We start from the raw sequence: 16,421 nt of genomic DNA on the forward strand, positions 1-16,421 counted from the left end.
ATGGACGGTTTCCAAACCGGGAAGAGGAGCCGAAGCCCCAGGAGGCGGAATGAGGGTCCAAAGCTTTGCAGAGCTGGTGCTGGCAACCCCCTGAGGTGGGAAGCAGGTGCAAGGGGGGGGCGGGGGGGCGTGACCCCTGTGGGCATCCGGGCAAGCCGCTGAGCGTGCAAGAGCACAGTTCAGTATTATCTCCCGGACCCGCCAGGCGCCGAGAGCCCCCCGCGAGCCCTCGTCTCCCAGGACCCCGGGTCCCCCCGGCCCCCCACGGGGCGCGCAGAGACGACGCAGCACTCCGGCTCTGCGAGGCCCCCCGGGCCCAGCGGCCGCAGGGGCTGCCCTCCCGGGCCTCCGGGCGCGCGCCCTCGGGCCGGCCGGCCTCGGGGGCGGACGGGTCGGGCCACGTCCGCATCCGGCGTGGGGCAGCGCTCCGTGCCGCGCGCCCATTGGCTGCAAGTTCTCCGCCCGAGCCCCGAGCGGCCGGGGCGCGCCACGCCAGCTCTTCCGCGCTGGGGACCGCCCGGGGGCGGGGCCCGGCGAGGGGCGGGGCCCGGGCTCCGGGGGCGGGGCCTCGGCGGCGCGGCGGGGGGCGTGGCCGGCGCGGGGCGGGGCCCGGGCTCCGGGGGCGGGGCCTCGGCGGCGCGGCGGCGGCGGGGGCGTGGCGGGGGCGGGGCCGGCGCGCGCAGCCGGGGCGGGGCGGCGGCCGCCGGGGCGGGGCCGGGGCGGGGCCCGGCGGGGGCGGCGCGGCGCGCGCCGGAGCCCCGGGCGGCGCCCCGCGAGCCGGGAGGCGGCCGGGCCAATCGCGGGCGGGAGCGCGCGGGGCGCGGGGCCGGGCCGGGCCGGCCGGGCCGCGGGCCGGCGGGGCCGGGGGCGGGCGACAATGGGCCGGTTCCGGGCGCGTCACGGGGGAGTTCCTTAAAGGGGCCGCGCGCGGCGGCGGCGCGGGCGGGCCCGAGGCGCAGGATGCCCGCGGGCCGGCGCGGCCATGCCCTGGCGAGCGCTCGTGCTGGCGCTGCTGCTGCTGCGCCTGGGCCTGCACGCGGCGCTCTGGCTGGCGCTCGGCCCGGGCCCGCCGCCCCCCGGCCCGGCCTGGCCGCGGCCCCGCCCGGCGCCCGCGGGCCCCGCGCGGCCGCCGCCCCCCGCCCCCGCCCCCGCGGGGGGCGCCGTGGGGCGCGGGCCGCGGGCGCGACGAGTACGAGCGGCGCTACGCGGGCGCCTTCCCGCCGGGGCTGCGCGCCCGCATGCGCGACCGCGCGCGGGGCATGTTCGTCTTCGGCTACGACAACTACATGGCGCACGCCTTCCCGCAGGACGAGCTCAACCCCATCGACTGCCGCGGCCGCGGCCCCGACCGCGGGGACCCGTGAGTGCGGCGCGGGCGGGCGGGCGGGGGCCCCGGGACCCCCCCGCGCGCAGCCCCTCCACGCTCACCCGGGGCCCGGGACCCCCCCCAGCCAGCCCCTCCACTCTCCTCCCCCGGGCGCCCACCCAGCCCCTCCACACTCTCCCCTTGAGCCCCGGGACCCCCCACGCGCAGCCCCTCCACGCTCACCCGGGGCCCGGGACCCCCCCACGCGCAGCCCCTCCACGCTCACCCGGGGCCCGGGACCCCCCCAGCCAGCCCCTCCACTCTCCTCCCCCGGGCGCCCACCCAGCCCCTCCACACTCTCCCCTTGAGCCCCGGGACCCCCCACGCGCAGCCCCTCCACGCTCACCCGGGGCCCGGGACCCCCCAGCCAGCCCCTCCACTCTCCTCCCCCTGGGGCCCGGGACCGCCACCCAGTCCCTCCACTCTCCCCCCGGGCGCCCACCCAGCCCCTCCACACTCTCGCGGGCCCTTACACTCTTGGGAAAACCCCACAGGCCCCTAACTCTCCCCCAGGAGCCAGGGACCCCCAACAGGTCTCTACTCTCTTCCCCAGGGAACCCCCCCTCCACACACACACAGGCCCCTCACCCCATTACCCCGCACAGGCCCCTCCACTTTGTCCCAGGAGCCCGGGAACACCCCCCCCAAACAAAAGCCCCTCCATTCTCCCCCAGGATCCCCCCACAAGCCCCTACACTCTCCCCCTCTGCCCCCCTTCCATCCATGACCTCGCAGTCCCCCAGGAGCCTGTGACCCCCAGATGCCCCCCACCCCCGCCTTGCACTCTACTGGTCTCCTGTTGGGCCCCCACCCCCACCCCCTTGGGCTGCCCAGAGGGAAGTTGTGCTGGAGCCCTGGGTGTGACGGGCTGGACTGGACCCGGACGGAGGGCATTTGAGGGGGTTTTCTCGGTGGGCCCAGGCTCCCTGGTGTGTGGCCGGGCCACCTCCTGCCTGCTGGCCTTTGTCTGGGCGTGGCCGGGTGTGACAGTTCGAGGGCTGAGGTCAGGCCTGCTGGAGCACAGCAGCGTGGAGGGCGGCACTGGGGGCTCGGGCTGCCCCCGGGAGCTGGCAGCCGCGGGGTCTTCCTGCCCTCCCCTCCCTTCCGCACCTCTGGGAGTGCTGGGCCCAGTGACAGCCCCTGACCCGGAGCCCCAGGGCGCAGGGGCGGCTCTGAAAGGCCAGGCCGTCCGACCCCTGAGGGTAGCTCAGCGGGCTGTGCAGGTGGCCCAGGTGGTCCTGGCAGATGCGCCACGCGCTCTTGTGCGCGGGGCCTGACCCGCCTGACGGAACCAGAGCCAGCCCCGTGTGTGTCCACCTGCGACTGCCCGCGGGGTTCTGTGCCGGCGGGGCCGGCTCGACGGAGCAGGTCCGTGTTCCAGGCCGTCTACGGGAAAGTGACCGCGGCTCAGGCCCTCGGGAAGCCGTTGCGGTCTCTGCCCACCCCTGCTGGCCACTGAGCTGCGGCTCCTTTCCTCCTCGGACTCTGTCGATGGTCCCCTGGCCCGTCCCCCTGGCCGGCTGGCCCTGTGGCATGTGGAGCCTGGTGCTGGGGGCTGGGGGGTCTCTGCCTGCCCCCTCCTGGGCCCTGGCACAGCCTCGGCGTCCAGGCTGTGTGTCAGGGGCTCCCGGTGCCCCCGGCTCAGATTTGGGGTGAGCAGGGCCTTCAGATGGCAGCAGGGTTGTGGTGAGCCCTGGGCTGTGCAGAGGAAGTGGGGGGCGGGGTCTGGGGGCCCCTCCCCCTTCCTGCCGCAGCTTGCCCTGCCCCCAGACACCCAGACACCCGCGGAGCTGAGCACCTGCTCTCGCTGGCTCCTCCTGCAGGTGTCCGGTCCCTCTGGGCGGCACTTGCTCAGCGCCCCCCAGAATGGGCAAGCAGAAGCCAGTGTGGCCAAGAGGAGAGAGGAGGTGGCAGTGGCCCGTCTCGCTAGTTTGTCTGAAAATGTTCCCGGCATGGAATCTCAGACCCTAGACCCAGGCTGAGCTCCCAGCACCCAGTCAGTACCCAGCACCGTGGGACGCACCGGGGTGCGTGGAGCTGGCCGTGCAGTTTGTTCCTGTTGAAGTGGGAGGATTCGGGCCCATTGCTCGGAGCTGTGGAGGCTCCTGGGCCCGAGGGTGACTGCAGCGGATTTGAAGGGGGCTGCAGAGGGGCGAGGCCTCTGGCCCGTTCCCTCACGCCGCTGACTCTCAGGGGCATCTTAGTTCTTATTCCCGGCGTCCGTAGCTCCTCTCCGGGTCTGCAGGCACGACCCCGAGGGTCCCCAGCCGCAGGCTTCTTGATTTTTTAAAATTTATTTGTTTATTTTGCTTTTAAAATAAAATAAACCCAGTGATGCACAGGGCTTCCTCCTGGCTCTGGGCTCAGGAATCACTCCTGGCGGTGCTTGGGGGACCCTATGGGCTGCTGGGATTCGAGCCCAGGTTGGCCGTGTGCAAGGCAAACGCCCTCCCCGCTGTACTGTAGCTCCAGCACCCCAGACCGTTTCTTATCCTGCCCGCCACCCTGCGGAGTCCGAGCCTCGGGCGTGAGCAGCGCTCGAGCAGTGTAGGTGCTGGGACAGGTGGGTGTCCCCCAGGGCCCCTGTGACTTGGATCCCCCCAGGCAGGCGAGAAGTAGGTCCTGCCCCGGCCGGAGGGCCTCCTGGTGGCTGGGTGACACCCGGCTGCCCAGCCACCCTTCCATGTGATGGCCCCCGCCAGCCCCTGGGACTTGCTCTGCCCTGCTTGTCCTGGTGGTTTGGGTGTCAGAGATCTCGGGCTCGGCAGAGAGACGGATTACGTTTGCTGAGGAAACGCCGCCAGGGAGGGCAGAGACCCTGGGCACGCTCCCGGCTCCCGGCTGTGCCGTGCCGGCCACCCCCATTCTTGCTCCCTGCGGTCCGGGATGGGTTTCCGGCGGCTGCTGAGTTTCACTGTATTTTAGTTTATTTTTTTCTGCTCTCTTGTGAAAACAACGTTCCCCTGTTTCATCCTCTCTCTTTTTTTCCAGTTCAAACCTGAATATCAATGATGTCCTCGGGAACTACTCCTTGACGCTGGTCGACGCGCTGGACACGCTGGCAGTGAGTGTCGGGTCTGCCTGCCTGTTGTCCGCTGGACTCGCCCGGCCGCCCCCGGGGAAGCAGCTTGCCCAGGAAGTCTCATGGGGCCGCCGACCCAGCCCTGGCTCGCTCTCAGTTCCTCCGTGGCCGCGTCTGCCAGTCAACCGCGGACGGGAGCAGTTCCTCCCTCTGAGTCCCTCGGAGACCCGCGGGTCTCACAGAAGCTCACAGTTTGCGGTGTCCACACTGGATGCCCAGCTGAACCCCGGAGCCTGCCTGCGTCTGGGGCCCACCTGGGGACTGTGGACGGATGCATTGCTGGGCTGGTGCTGGCCGTTACCCGTGGCTCCCTGGCCGAGGCAAGGGGACTGTCACGGCTTCCTCTCTGCCGTGGCCCGCGGTCCACGCAGAGAGGGCCGGCCGGCCGAGTCCACCCCGGTCTCCTGGACTGGAGAATTACCGGAATGTGGGTGACCGCAGTGCTCAGGTCTCATCCCAGCAGTGGCCGGGTCCGGCGTCCCCTGGGGAGGCACATGGCCGCCCCTGCCCACCCCAGTACGCCGAGAATGTGCCCTGACATGCCCGTCCAGGTCCTGCTTGCCTGGGCGCCCTCTCTGCTGTGCACCTGAGGGCGGCTGCCCCCCTCCCGGTTGGACCCCAGCAAGACCCTCTTCCCCGAGCTGGAGGGGTCTGCGTGGGGGTCTCGTGGCTGGGGCTTGTGCATGGCCGCCCGGAGCACCCGGGACAGACATGTGACGCCCCCGTCTGTCCCGTCCAGGCCCCGTCTACGCTCCGGGTGCAGGAGGGCCCCAGAGGAAACGGCCCTGCCCCGGGGCTTCTCGGCAGAGGGTCGCAGCCGTGCTCCCCGTGCTATTTGGGGACGTTTCTCCCGAGCTGCACCAGATGCAAGGGCGACCCTGCGGCCTTGGACACAGGATCTTTTAGAAGATCGGCCCGAAAGGGACCCCGGGCCTGCAGCCATTCCCACCCTCCCTGCGTCTTTGTGGTGCTGTAGACCCGAGACGTGTCAGAGTTTGGAGACACGGAAGCGTGTCGGCACGCCTTGCTCAGAGACGCGGAAACCACCAAGTCTGTGACACTCATTGCTCTGTCCCCTGAGGCCCGAGCCAGGTGCCGGGCCTCTGGGCCGCATTTGGCCAAGTTCACGCAGGGCGCAGAGCACTCCGCGCCGAGCACAGGCCCAGGTTCCATCCCACAGTGCTCCCTGAGCACCCCTGGGAATGACTGTCAGGCTCCGCCTGGCGTGTGGCTCCAGAACCGGCCAACGGAACCCCAGGCCGGCTGGCTACTGGCCTGTCTGGGTTTGGGCACCGCTGTTTCTCCGTATTCCCCTGAGGTCATGCCGGCGTTTCTCAGCCTGCTTGGGCCTGTGGACGAAACGGCAGATCCGTTTCCCAGGGAGTTCCTTCTCCCAGAATTCCGCACCCGAGCTCAGTTTCACGCCTTCACCGGGATTCGTTTCTGCTCATTTGGAAATCGGGGGGGCCGTGTGCTTGGCTTGGGTGCCCTGGACTGGAACTCGGGGCGGGCAGACGGGCCGGTGCTGGTGTGATTCTGCCCCGCGCCCACCTCCCCTCTTGCCACACGCAGATGCCCGCGCGGGGCCGTCTGGGACCCCATCTGCTGCCGACACCGCTCACGTTCCGTTATTTCTCTTTTCCCAGATAATGGGGAATTCCTCCGAGTTCCAGAAAGCCGTCAGGCTGGTGATCGACACCGTCTCCTTCGACCGAGACTCCACCGTGCAGGTGTTTGAGGCCACGATAAGGTACCTCGCCGGCGGCAGGGACGGACGGAGGGGGGGTGGGGCCCTCCCGGGAGGCCGTGGCCAGGCGCGCTCTGGTCTCGGTGCCGCCTGCACGGAGCCCTGCAGGCCCCTCCTGGGCGCTCGCTGGTCTCTCACTGGCCTCCGCCCCCTCCGCCTTCGGGCCCCTCTTTGTTGGTGCTTTGGTTTGGGGGCCGCACCCTGCAGTCAGGGGTCCTGCCCTGGGGGACCCTGTGGGTGTCCTCCCCGCTTGCCCGGCCTCACCCTGCTCGGGCCCTGGCCCCTTCTTGTATCGGCCCCGTCCCACCCCCAGATTTGTGTCCCACGACGATTGTTCCTCTGTCCATTTGGGCTTCCAGAAAGCGCCTTTTGCCCCGAAAGCTGCAGAGCGTGTGGAGCTGAGAGCGGGGCCGGGCGGGGGGCTGGGGCCGCCCCTGGAGCCCCAGGCAGAGGCAAGAGTCGCCCCCCGCCCAGCCCCTGCCCCCAGGGTATGGCCCGGGCCCCCCTGAAACTGCCAGTGCCATGAGCGCTTCTGTTCCGGAGCACTGGAGAGGCCTGGGGCTGGGCGGTGGCGCCCGCTTGGCCCCCCACTTTCCCGGCCTCACCCCGGTGGGGACTTGGTAGCCAGGAACACGGTTGCCTTCGCTTTCTCCCGGGGCCCGTGCCCCCAGTCCGAGGAACTGTGACTCACCGGGAGGGCTCTGCATTCCCCATTCCCACTGCGGGTGTCAGCGCCCCCTGTTGTCCGGCCGCGGCGGCGGCCTTCACTCCGGTGCCTCTGTTGCAGGGTCCTGGGCAGCCTCCTCTCCGCACACAGGATCATCACCGACACCAAGCAGCCCTTCGGGGACATGGCCATCAAGGACTACGACAACGAGCTGCTGCACATGGCCCACGACCTGGCTGTGCGGCTGCTGCCGGCCTTCGAGAACACCAAGACCGGGATCCCCTACCCGCGGGTAGGTCCCCTGCCGAGGGGGCGGGGGCTGAAGTTTGGGTGCTCGTGGGGCCCCGGGGTGCATTCACTGGCCTCTTGCCGAGCCCCCCATGTCCACCCCGAGCGGGGCCACTGCCGCCTGCATGGAGTTTGTCCCAGCTGTGGGTCCAGGTGCGGCCCTGTCAGCCTGTCGCTGAGGGGTCGCGCCGCCCTGCAGCTGCATGGCGAGGTCTGGACTAGGGGCAGGGGGACGCGCGGCCTCTCACCTGTGCGCCCTGCTGGCCGGGCTTGGTTCAGTGCTCGGGGCTGACTCCCGGCTCAGTGCTCAGGGCTCCTTCCTGGCTCTGTGCTCGGGGTCACTCCCGGCTCAGTGCTCGGGGCTGACTCCCAGCTCTCTGCTCGGGGCTCCCTCCCGGCAGTGCCGGGGAACCACAGTGGGTCCTGGGGATCAAACACGGGTTGGCCACAGGCAAGGCTGCTGCCCTCCCTGCCGTCCGGTGTTCCCGCCCCGGCAGTGTCTGTCTCTGCCCCGTGTCCGCAGGTGAACCTCAAGACGGGCGTCCCCCCTGACAGCAACAACGAGACGTGCACGGCGGGCGCGGGCTCCCTCCTGGTGGAGTTCGGGATCCTGAGCCGCCTGCTGGGGGACTCCACGTTCGAGTGGGTGGCCCGGCGGGCAGTGAAGGCCCTCTGGAGTCTGCGGAGCAACGACACGGGCTTGTTAGGTATGCTGGCACCCGAGTCCTCTCCGTCCTCCTCTGCGGGCTGGGCTGGGCGCGGCTGCCCTCCGGGCCGGACCGGCTCCCAGAGTGGCCGAGGGGACAGCTGGACTCCGGGGGCCGTGGTCAGGCCCCGCTCACTTCGCACCGGGCCACGCTCCTGTTCCCTAAGGACTGCGGGGGACCGGGGAGAGCACGGGGACCCAGGTTCTGACCCCCCCACCCCACGAGGCCCCCCGAGCCCCTTCAGGAGTCAGCCCTGCGCCCCGCGGGGCGTGGCCTCCCCCAAGCAAAGGTCCTCTGGATCCAGGAGGCAGCTCAGAGGCAGGAGCGCAGCCTCGTTGGTTCTCCTTTGTGCGTCTTGATTCTGGGCTCTACCTGGCGATGCTCAGGGCTTGCTCCTGGGCCTGTGCTTCTGGGCCACTCCTGGACCTGCTCAGGGAACCACAGGGGGCTGAGGCTCGAACAGGGTCGGCTGTGTGGAAGGTGTCAGGCCCGAGGGCGCTGCTGCTTGCTGGGCCCCGGGCTTCATCCGGGTGCTTGTGGTCCCTGAGCACGAAGCGGAGAGGATTCCTTGAGCACCACCAGGTGTGGCCCCCAAACAAGAGATGGCCACAAAGCTAGTGACCCCCGGTGGGTTTCTGCCCCGTGGTGCTGACAGCCAGAGCGAGCGCCCTCGTGAGGTTGGTGCCCAGAGGCCACCTGGGGGCGCTGCAGGGACCCCTGCGGAGACGATTCTCTTGTTTGACACCAGCACACTCAGCCATCGGAGACGCTGAGTCTGTCCCTGGGGGTGTCCCGGCAGCTCGCCAGCTCTGCTCCATCACCCCCAGCCCAAGGCATTATGGGGCGCCCGGGCTGCCCCGGGTCAGGCAAGCGTCCGTGTGCGCATCTGCCGCCTGGCGTGCAGTTCCTGATTCACGCACCAGAGACCCTTGATTCTTCTCCGGGTCAGCACTTGTATTATTATTACTGTTGTCATTGGTGTCACACCTGGTGTGGTGCTTAGGGCTGACTCCCAGCTCTGTGCTCGGGGCTCACTCCCGGCTCTCTGCTCAGTATCACTCCTGGCTCTGCTCAGGGCTGACTCCCGGCTCTGTGCTCGGAACTGACTCCCAGCTCTGTGCTTGGGGCTGACTCCCGGCTCTGTGCTCAGGGCCACTCCTGGCTGTGCGCAGGGCTCCCTTTTCTTTTTTTTTCAATTTTATTTCAGTTTTATAAAGCTGTTTGCAACAGTTTATTACATTTAATATTCCAGCACCAATCCCGCCGCCATATTTCAAATGCTCCTCCCCCACGCTCTGAGCACGGCCTGTATAATTTATGCTTGTTGTGAGTAATCTGCTAGAAATGATCCAGACAAGGCTTCCTTCTAGGGCCGTGTGTTGGTTTGCCCCGGGAGCCAGGCAGCCCTTGTCTTGGCATGTCAGTGGAGGGGTCGGAGGCGTCGGGGATCACTCCCCGCAGTGCTCGGGTGCCGTGTGGGTGCCCGGGGTGGGCCGTAAGCCGCGTGCAGGGCAGGAGCCCGCCATGCTGCCGCTTCAGCCCTGAGCAGCTGCGTGGTGCGTTTTCCTTACGAAACCCTGCATTGAGGCTCACGGTCCACGGTCCGGTTCCTGGTGGTTTCCCCGGCGCGTTATTCCAACACACCCGTCCCCGCTGGACCCAGCGTCCCTGCTCAGGTCCCCCTCCGAGACGGCGAGTGGCCCCAGCCCCCCTTCCCTCCCAGCCCGGTCGTGGGGTCGGCCTACGCCATCCGTCCGCCTTCGGCTTTGGTTCTCACGCTTCCTTCCCGAAGAGCCTTTTCAGCAACGACCCCCACTCGGGGGTGGCAGCCCTGGGCAGGCGCGCGCCCCCGCGGGTCAGAACGGAGCCGGGACTCTCGTGGGCTAATCCGGCTGATCTCTGCCCGCAGGCAACGTCGTGAACATCCAGACGGGCCACTGGGTGGGCAAGCAGAGCGGCCTGGGCGCCGGCCTGGACTCCTTCTACGAGTACCTGCTCAAGGCCTACATCCTCTTTGGCGAGGACGACGACCTGCACATGTTCAACGCCGCCTACCGCAGCATCCAGAGCTACATGCGCAGAGGCCGGGAAGCCTGCAACGAGGGTGAAGGGGACCCGCCGCTCTACGTCAACGTGAACATGTTCAGCGGGCAGCTGATGAACACGTGGATCGACTCCCTGCAGGCCTTCTTCCCGGGACTGCAGGTGCCGTCTCGCCCCGCCTCAGCCCGGGCTCCGGCCAGGCTGGCCGGATGCTGCCCCGCCCCGCCCCGCCCCGCCCCGCCCCGCCCCCCCCGCCCCTGCAGTCTGGGTGCTGTTGGGGCTGGTTTGTCTCTGCTCGTGCTCGTGGGTAAGAGGAGAACTGGGGTGAGGGACTGGAGATGGCCCGGTGGGCTGCAGAGCAGGGGGCCTGGGGACTGTTTGGTCCCCTGGGGACCTCCAGAAGCCTTCCCCGAGCACTGAGCTTAGAGGAGCACTGAGCACCGCGGGTGTGAAAACCAGCAACAAAATAGGCATGCTGCAGCAGGGGTGAGGGAGTGATGGTCCCAGCAGGGGTTGAGTTAGGGTGAGTCCCAGCAGGGGTGAGGGAGAGTGAGTCCTAGCAGGGGTGAGGGAGTGATGGTCCCAGCAGGGGTTGAGTTAGGGTGAGTCCCAGCAGGGGTGAGGGAGAGTGAGTCCTAGCAGGGGTGAGGGAGTGATGGTCCCAGTAGTGGGTAGGGAGTGATGGTCCCAGCAGGGCTGAGGGAGTGACGGTCCCAGCAGAGGTGAGGGAGGATGAGCTCCAGGAGGGCTGAGGAGTGACAGTCCCAGCAGGGGTTGAGTTAGGGTGAGTCCCAGCAGGGGTGTGGGAGTGATGGTCCGGGAGTGTGAGCCCCAGCAGGGGTGAGGGAGAGTGAGTCCTAGCAGGGGTGAGGGGGAGATGGTCCCAGTAGTGGTTAGGGAGTGACGGTCCCGGCGGGGGTGAGGGAGGGCGCATCTGAGCAGGGTCCCGCGTGCTTCCTGGGGGTCGCGTGTCAGTGCCGCTGTGCGCCCGCAGGTCCTGATTGGGGACGTGGAGGACGCCATCTGCCTGCACGCCTTCTACTACGCCATCTGGAAGCGCTATGGGGCCCTCCCTGAGCGCTACAACTGGCAGCTGCAGGCGCCCGACGTGCTCTTCTACCCGCTGCGGCCCGAGCTGGTGGAGTCCACCTACCTGCTCTACCAGGTGACGCGGCGGGGCCCCATGTCTCCCCGTCCCCAGCGTCCCCACTGCCACAGGGTCGGGGCCTGGTCGGGGCCGAGTGCCCAGCGCCGTGCCCCTGGTCCAGCAGCTCACTGCTGGCATCCCCCTGCGGCCACTTCCGTTAGGTCCTTCCGTGAGACTCTGGTCCGGGGAGCTGCCCTGGCCGCGGGGCCCCCCACCCCCGAGCGTGAGGCCGTGGACACACCGTCACCCTCGTCCGTCCACTCCACGTGGCTCTGGCGACTCCTCACGGCCTCTGGGGGGGACCACTGTCCCCAGAGCTGCCACCTGCCTCGGATGGGGGAGGGAGGGCTCGGCGGGCCTCTGGAGGCCTCAGAGGATATGATGCCCCGGCCGCCGGCTCCCTGCGGTCCGGGCCCTCCCGCCTTCCCCGGGCTCTGCGGGTCCACACAGACCTCAGACTCGTGGCTTCGCCTTGGCAGCTGCTCCATGCAGCCGCGGGTTCTGCCGTGGGTAGCTGTGGCGTCCTCTGCGTGCCAGCTGACACTGGCTCTTAGACTGGAGCCTCGGCCGGAGAGCGCGGGGGCGGGGGCAGGCGGCAGGAGTCACTGGGGGCAGAGTGTGGGTGCCTGGGCCTCTCGGCCCAGAGTCTCGCCCGGCGGGGCAGGGAGCCCCGGGCTGGCCCTCGGGCCCGGCTCTGCCACAGAGCCAGTGTTCGTTTCTGGGCCTGCGGGAGCTGTCCGTGTGGGGGCGGCTTCCAGGCCGGGCAGCCGGGCAGTGGTGGAGCAGGGCTGTGGCGTGCTGGGCTCTGCGAGCCATGAGTCTTGGGCCGTAGACTGCGGGTCGTGTGTGCCGTGGGTCGTGGGCTGTGGGCCATGGGCCGTGGGCTGTGGGCATCTCACTGTCCTCCCCGCCGTGGCAGGCCACCAAGAACCCCTTCTACCTCCACGTGGGCATGGACATCCTGCAGAGCCTGGAGAAGCACACGAAAGTCAAGTCAGTTCTCAAGTTCCCCCCTCCTGCCGCTTATGGGGCTCCCCTGGGGGTGCTGGGGGCCGGGCACGTCTCCCTGTCCCCCGCCTCGCGCGCCCTCTTCCTCCGCCTGCCCTGGGCGTGCTGTCCCCGTCCCTCGGGGAGCGGCCCGTGTGGCCCTGTGTGGTGGGGTCTTGTCGCAGGAGCGGGAGTCTGCCCGCTCCTGGAGTGTCTGCGGAGGTCTGGGTCACAGGCTCCCCGGGTCACCAGGCGTGGGTGCCCTCTTCTGTCTGGGGCGACAGGGACGGAGCGACACTGACACACAGCGATGCCGCGAGCTCAGCCGAGCGGGCTCTTCTCACAGAGCCGGGCATCTGCTGGGCAGCCCCTGTCCAGCCGTTCGGGTCTATGTTCGGTTCTTTTGGGCCGGGGTCCGCCCTGCTGGTGTTGGAGCCCTGTCAGAGGCGCCCTCCCCCCGCGCTGCCGCTCCAGCCCCTCGCTGCTCGCCGGTCAGTCTGTCCTGCCACCCTTGGCCCGGGCTCCGCGTCTCTCCTCCGAGGCGGGGGCCGTGTGTCCTTGGAGCGGCCGCGTCTTTGGCCAGCGCTCCTCGTGCCCTGCCCTGGCGCTTCTCGTGGCGTAGCCGCAAAGCCCCTCGATAGAGAAGCTTGTGGGCCTCGGCAGCCCCTGGGCCTCCGGGCGCGTCCCCGCCCCCCGGTCTGGCGGCAGGAGTGGCCACTCGGCGCCCTGTGTTGCAGGTGTGGGTACGCGACGCTGCACCACGTCATCGACAAGTCCAAGGAGGACCGCATGGAGAGCTTCTTCCTCAGCGAGACCTGCAAGTACCTCTACCTGGTACGGGCTCCCGGCGGGCCCGTGTCCCGTGTCGCTGTGTGTCCCTGTGTCTGCTGGCTTCCTGCTGCGTTTCCCAGCACCTGGTGTACACGCAGGGAGGGCCCGTGGGAGGCTGGACAGTCCCCGTCCCGTGCTAGCCACTCTGCTGGTTCCTCACCAGCGTCCTGCAGGGTCCGGGCTGCAGCCGCCTGCTAAGCCGCGAGACTGGGTGGAGTGAGGCTGCCCTCCCCGCCCCCCCCCCCCAGGGTGCCCCCCGTCCCAGCACACAGCCCAGCCCGCTGACCGGCCCTTTCCTCACTGGCCCTGGAGGGGCGCCTTTAGGGGCTCGGGCCCTACCCGTCTCAGGGCTCCCGCCGGGCTCCATGGCCCTCTGCCTCCTCCCTCTGGTGTTCCCTGGGGTGGGCTGGCTGATCTGGGGTCCCCAGGGACAGCAGCCCCTGCTCTGCGCTGGTCAGACTCTGCCCTTGCCGGGCCCAGGGGTGCCGGGCGCTTTCTGCCTGGCGGAGTCCCCAGCTGTCGGGGGTCCTGAGCGCCATTTGTCCCCCCCCCCCCCCCTCCTCCCCCCCAGCTGTTTGACGAGGAGAACCCGGTGCACAAGTCTGGGACCAGATACATGTTCACGACGGAGGGCCACATCATGTCCGTGGACAAGCACCTGCGCGAGTCTCCCTGGAAGGAGCTGTTCGCCGAGGGCGGCAGGCCCGGCCCGGGGGCCAAGGCGTCTGAGTTACGCATCCTCAACTCCAGCTCCAACGTGAGCGCTGCCCACCCTGCTGCACGGCCGCCCGGGCCCCGCCCTGCCCCCTGGGTGCTGGGGGTTGTCCGTCGGGAAGGGCCCGGTGGGAGGAGCAGCAGCCGTTTCTGTAGCTGGAGGGGGTGGAGTCCGGGGGGCTCCCAGCCCCGAGCCCGGCTGAGGCTGGGGCTGCCCGCGCCCGCTCACCGGCCCTCTCCCCTCCCCCCGCAGTGCAACCGCGTCCCCGACGAGAGGCGCTACTCGCTTCCCCTGAAGAGCGTCTACATGCGGCAGATCGACCAGATGGTCGGCCTGCTCTGACCACCGCCCGCTGGCTCCGGCCCTGCCCGCTCCGCGGTTCTCTCCCGTTCAATAAAGTGTCCTCTTGTTCTGAGCATCCCGAGGTGAGAGGGGGCGGGCCCCGGGCCGAGGGGCCAGGACGCCTGCTCACGTCCCCCGTGGGGTGGCCGCCCAGGACGGACTCGGGACGGTGTCCATCCCCGATCTGTGCCCACGCTGCCGACGTTGGCTGGAGCGCCGCGCGCCGAGCGTGGCGGGTGGCCCTTCGGGACGTGGCTCGCGCTGGCCTTGGACTTCCCCAAGCAACCAGGTGCCTTCCTGGGAGAGACACCCTCGGCCCCCGCTGGCCCCTCTGGGGGAAGACCTGCCTTGAGGGGAGGGGCAGGGGCCGCGCCGCCCTGAGACCACATGCTGGCCAGGGCCAGGGCAGGACACGGAGGACGTGGGAGCCCCCCGGACGGTAGCCCCGCTCTGGGGGGCCTGGCCTGTCACCCCTGCCCGTGGATCGCCTGGTTGACGCTTTCCTCTGCCTTTGGGGTGCTGAGGGCTGGCGCCTGTCTCAGCCTCACCTCGGTTCCATCTGGAACAGTGAATGCTCTTGTTTTTTTTAAGCTGTAATAGGATTCAGTTCTTGGAGATTTCTATAAAGGGACCCTGCAGTGGGGTGTGACCTCTGTCTTTTAAATGTTTATTTATTATACGAAAAAGTAAGAAAAGACGCCACTTTATATGTTGCCTTTTTAATTCTCTCCCTTTTTTTGTTCTTATTTCTTCTTACCTTATTCCTGAAGCACTTTCTTTGTCAACGTGGCCTCATCCGTAGGGGAGAGATGTTTGAGTTCTGTGTCGCGGGCCAGAGCGATAGCACAGCAGGGAGGGCGCTTGCCCAGCACTCAGCCAACCAGGGTTCCGTCCCCGACATTCCATAGGGTCCCCCGAGCACCGCCAGGAGTAACTCCTGAGCGTAGAGCCAGGAGTAAGCCCTGAGCACCTCTGCGTGTGGCCCCAACGAACAGCAACAAACTGCAGTCTTTGCACTGAGTCAGCCCCAAATGCTCCATCCTGACATGCGTGTGCGCACGTGCACACGCGTGTCCATGCAACACACACTCACGTCCTTGCACGCGTGCATCCCTTCCCTCTGAGCAGACCACGGGCCTCGAGGTGAGCGAGGGGGCCTTCGTGCACCTCCGGGGCGCCCCTGGCTGAGCCTGCGGAAGCGGCCCCCTCCTGCCCCAGGCGGCCCCTGTCTCGCCCCATCTCCGCCCCTCACTGCTGCCTCGGTGCCGGCTCTTGGGCGCGAGGGTGAGTGTCCACTGTCCAGCCCTCGGCCTGGCGCTGCTGGCCACTGGGCCGGCTGCCGTCTGTCTCATGCTGGTCAGAGGAAGCGAGTCCTCTGGGCCAGCGCAGCCCCGTGTCTGCCTTTGGGGTCGGTCTCGGCCGTGAGTGTGGTTCCCGGCCAGCTGTCCCTCTCCTCCAGAGGCGGGGGGGTGGCAGCCCTGGCTGCCCGCCCCGCACACGCCTCCCAAGCTCTCCCAGGCCTGCCTTATGGGAGGAGGGGCCTGCCGAGCCCCCCCCACCCCACCCCCAGATGGAGCGTAGTGGGCCGGGCCTGAGAGTGTGGCTCAGGGTCCGGGCCCCTCTCCCCTCCTGTACCGTGCCTCTGGTTCCGTGTGTGCATGCAGGGTGTGTGGGTACAGCCTCCCCCCCCCCGCCCCCCCTCCATCTTCCAGCCCCCCCAGGCACATGCCCCTCCCCTCTCCTCGGGCCACTGTGGCCGCTGGTCATACTGGCCTTGGCCTGGCTGCCTCGCCTTGTGCCTCTCCCCTGCAGGCCGGGCCGGGTGGGCATGGCCTGGAGCGTGGGGGCGGGCGGAATGCGGGAGCCTGTCAGTTCCTGTGCTCCTTCCTCATCCCCCCACCCCCGCCGACCTCTTTCCCAGGGGCAGAGAAATAGTATTTTTAAAGGTATTTTGTTCTAGTTTTAAATAGCAAAACACAAGCTGCATTTTTAATTTATTATGCACAAAAAAGTAAATTTTTTTGATTTTGCAAAAAAATATATATATATAGAGAGAGAGTTGGAAGCTGAGGGGAAATCTGTGGAAACAAAGGCTTGTTCATAAAGTGCAATATGCCTCATCGATGATATTTCATGTTTATTCTGTAAATAAGTGTATTTAAAGTAAAAAAGCTTTTTTGTAAAAGGACCCAATGTTCTTTTATAAATGTATTAAGGAACATCTTGCTCTTTGAAATCTATTCGGATTTTTATGAATAATTTTTATTAAAAAGATTCTTATTTCTGCGTTGTGCTTCTGTCTCTCCTCCTTACACACGCGCTGCCTGCAGGACCTACCTGGGACCTGGCGTCCTGGGGGCTGGGCAGGGGTGGAGGGACCCTGACCTTGTCCCAGCTCAGCCCCAGCACTGTGGCCTCCCGCCTTCCTGCCTCCACCCCCCGGGGCGCGCGCGGCCACTCTGGTCTTCGCTGGCCCTGCCCTTATCTGAGCCTGAATGG

General features: G+C 68.0%; 1 protein-coding gene across 1 annotated transcript; it reads left to right on the forward strand.

Annotated features, from left to right (window-relative positions):
* Positions 1-14,913, forward strand: EDEM1 (ER degradation enhancing alpha-mannosidase like protein 1). Its single transcript, XM_056129272.1, has 13 exons — positions 1-7; positions 241-414; positions 919-1,360; positions 4,358-4,430; positions 6,095-6,198; positions 6,983-7,154; positions 7,674-7,857; positions 9,767-10,062; positions 10,895-11,065; positions 11,967-12,040; positions 12,772-12,868; positions 13,437-13,622; positions 13,833-14,913. The coding sequence occupies exons 1-13, from the start codon at positions 1-3 to the stop codon at positions 13,920-13,922; spliced, it is 2,070 nt and encodes a 689-aa protein (XP_055985247.1). The 3' UTR covers positions 13,923-14,913.
* The last annotated feature ends 1,508 nt before the right edge of the window (positions 14,914-16,421 follow it).

This window comes from Sorex fumeus, unplaced genomic scaffold, assembly GCF_029834395.1.
Source record: "Sorex fumeus unplaced genomic scaffold, SorFum_2.1 ptg000072l, whole genome shotgun sequence".
Taxonomy (NCBI): Eukaryota; Metazoa; Chordata; class Mammalia; order Eulipotyphla; family Soricidae; genus Sorex; species Sorex fumeus.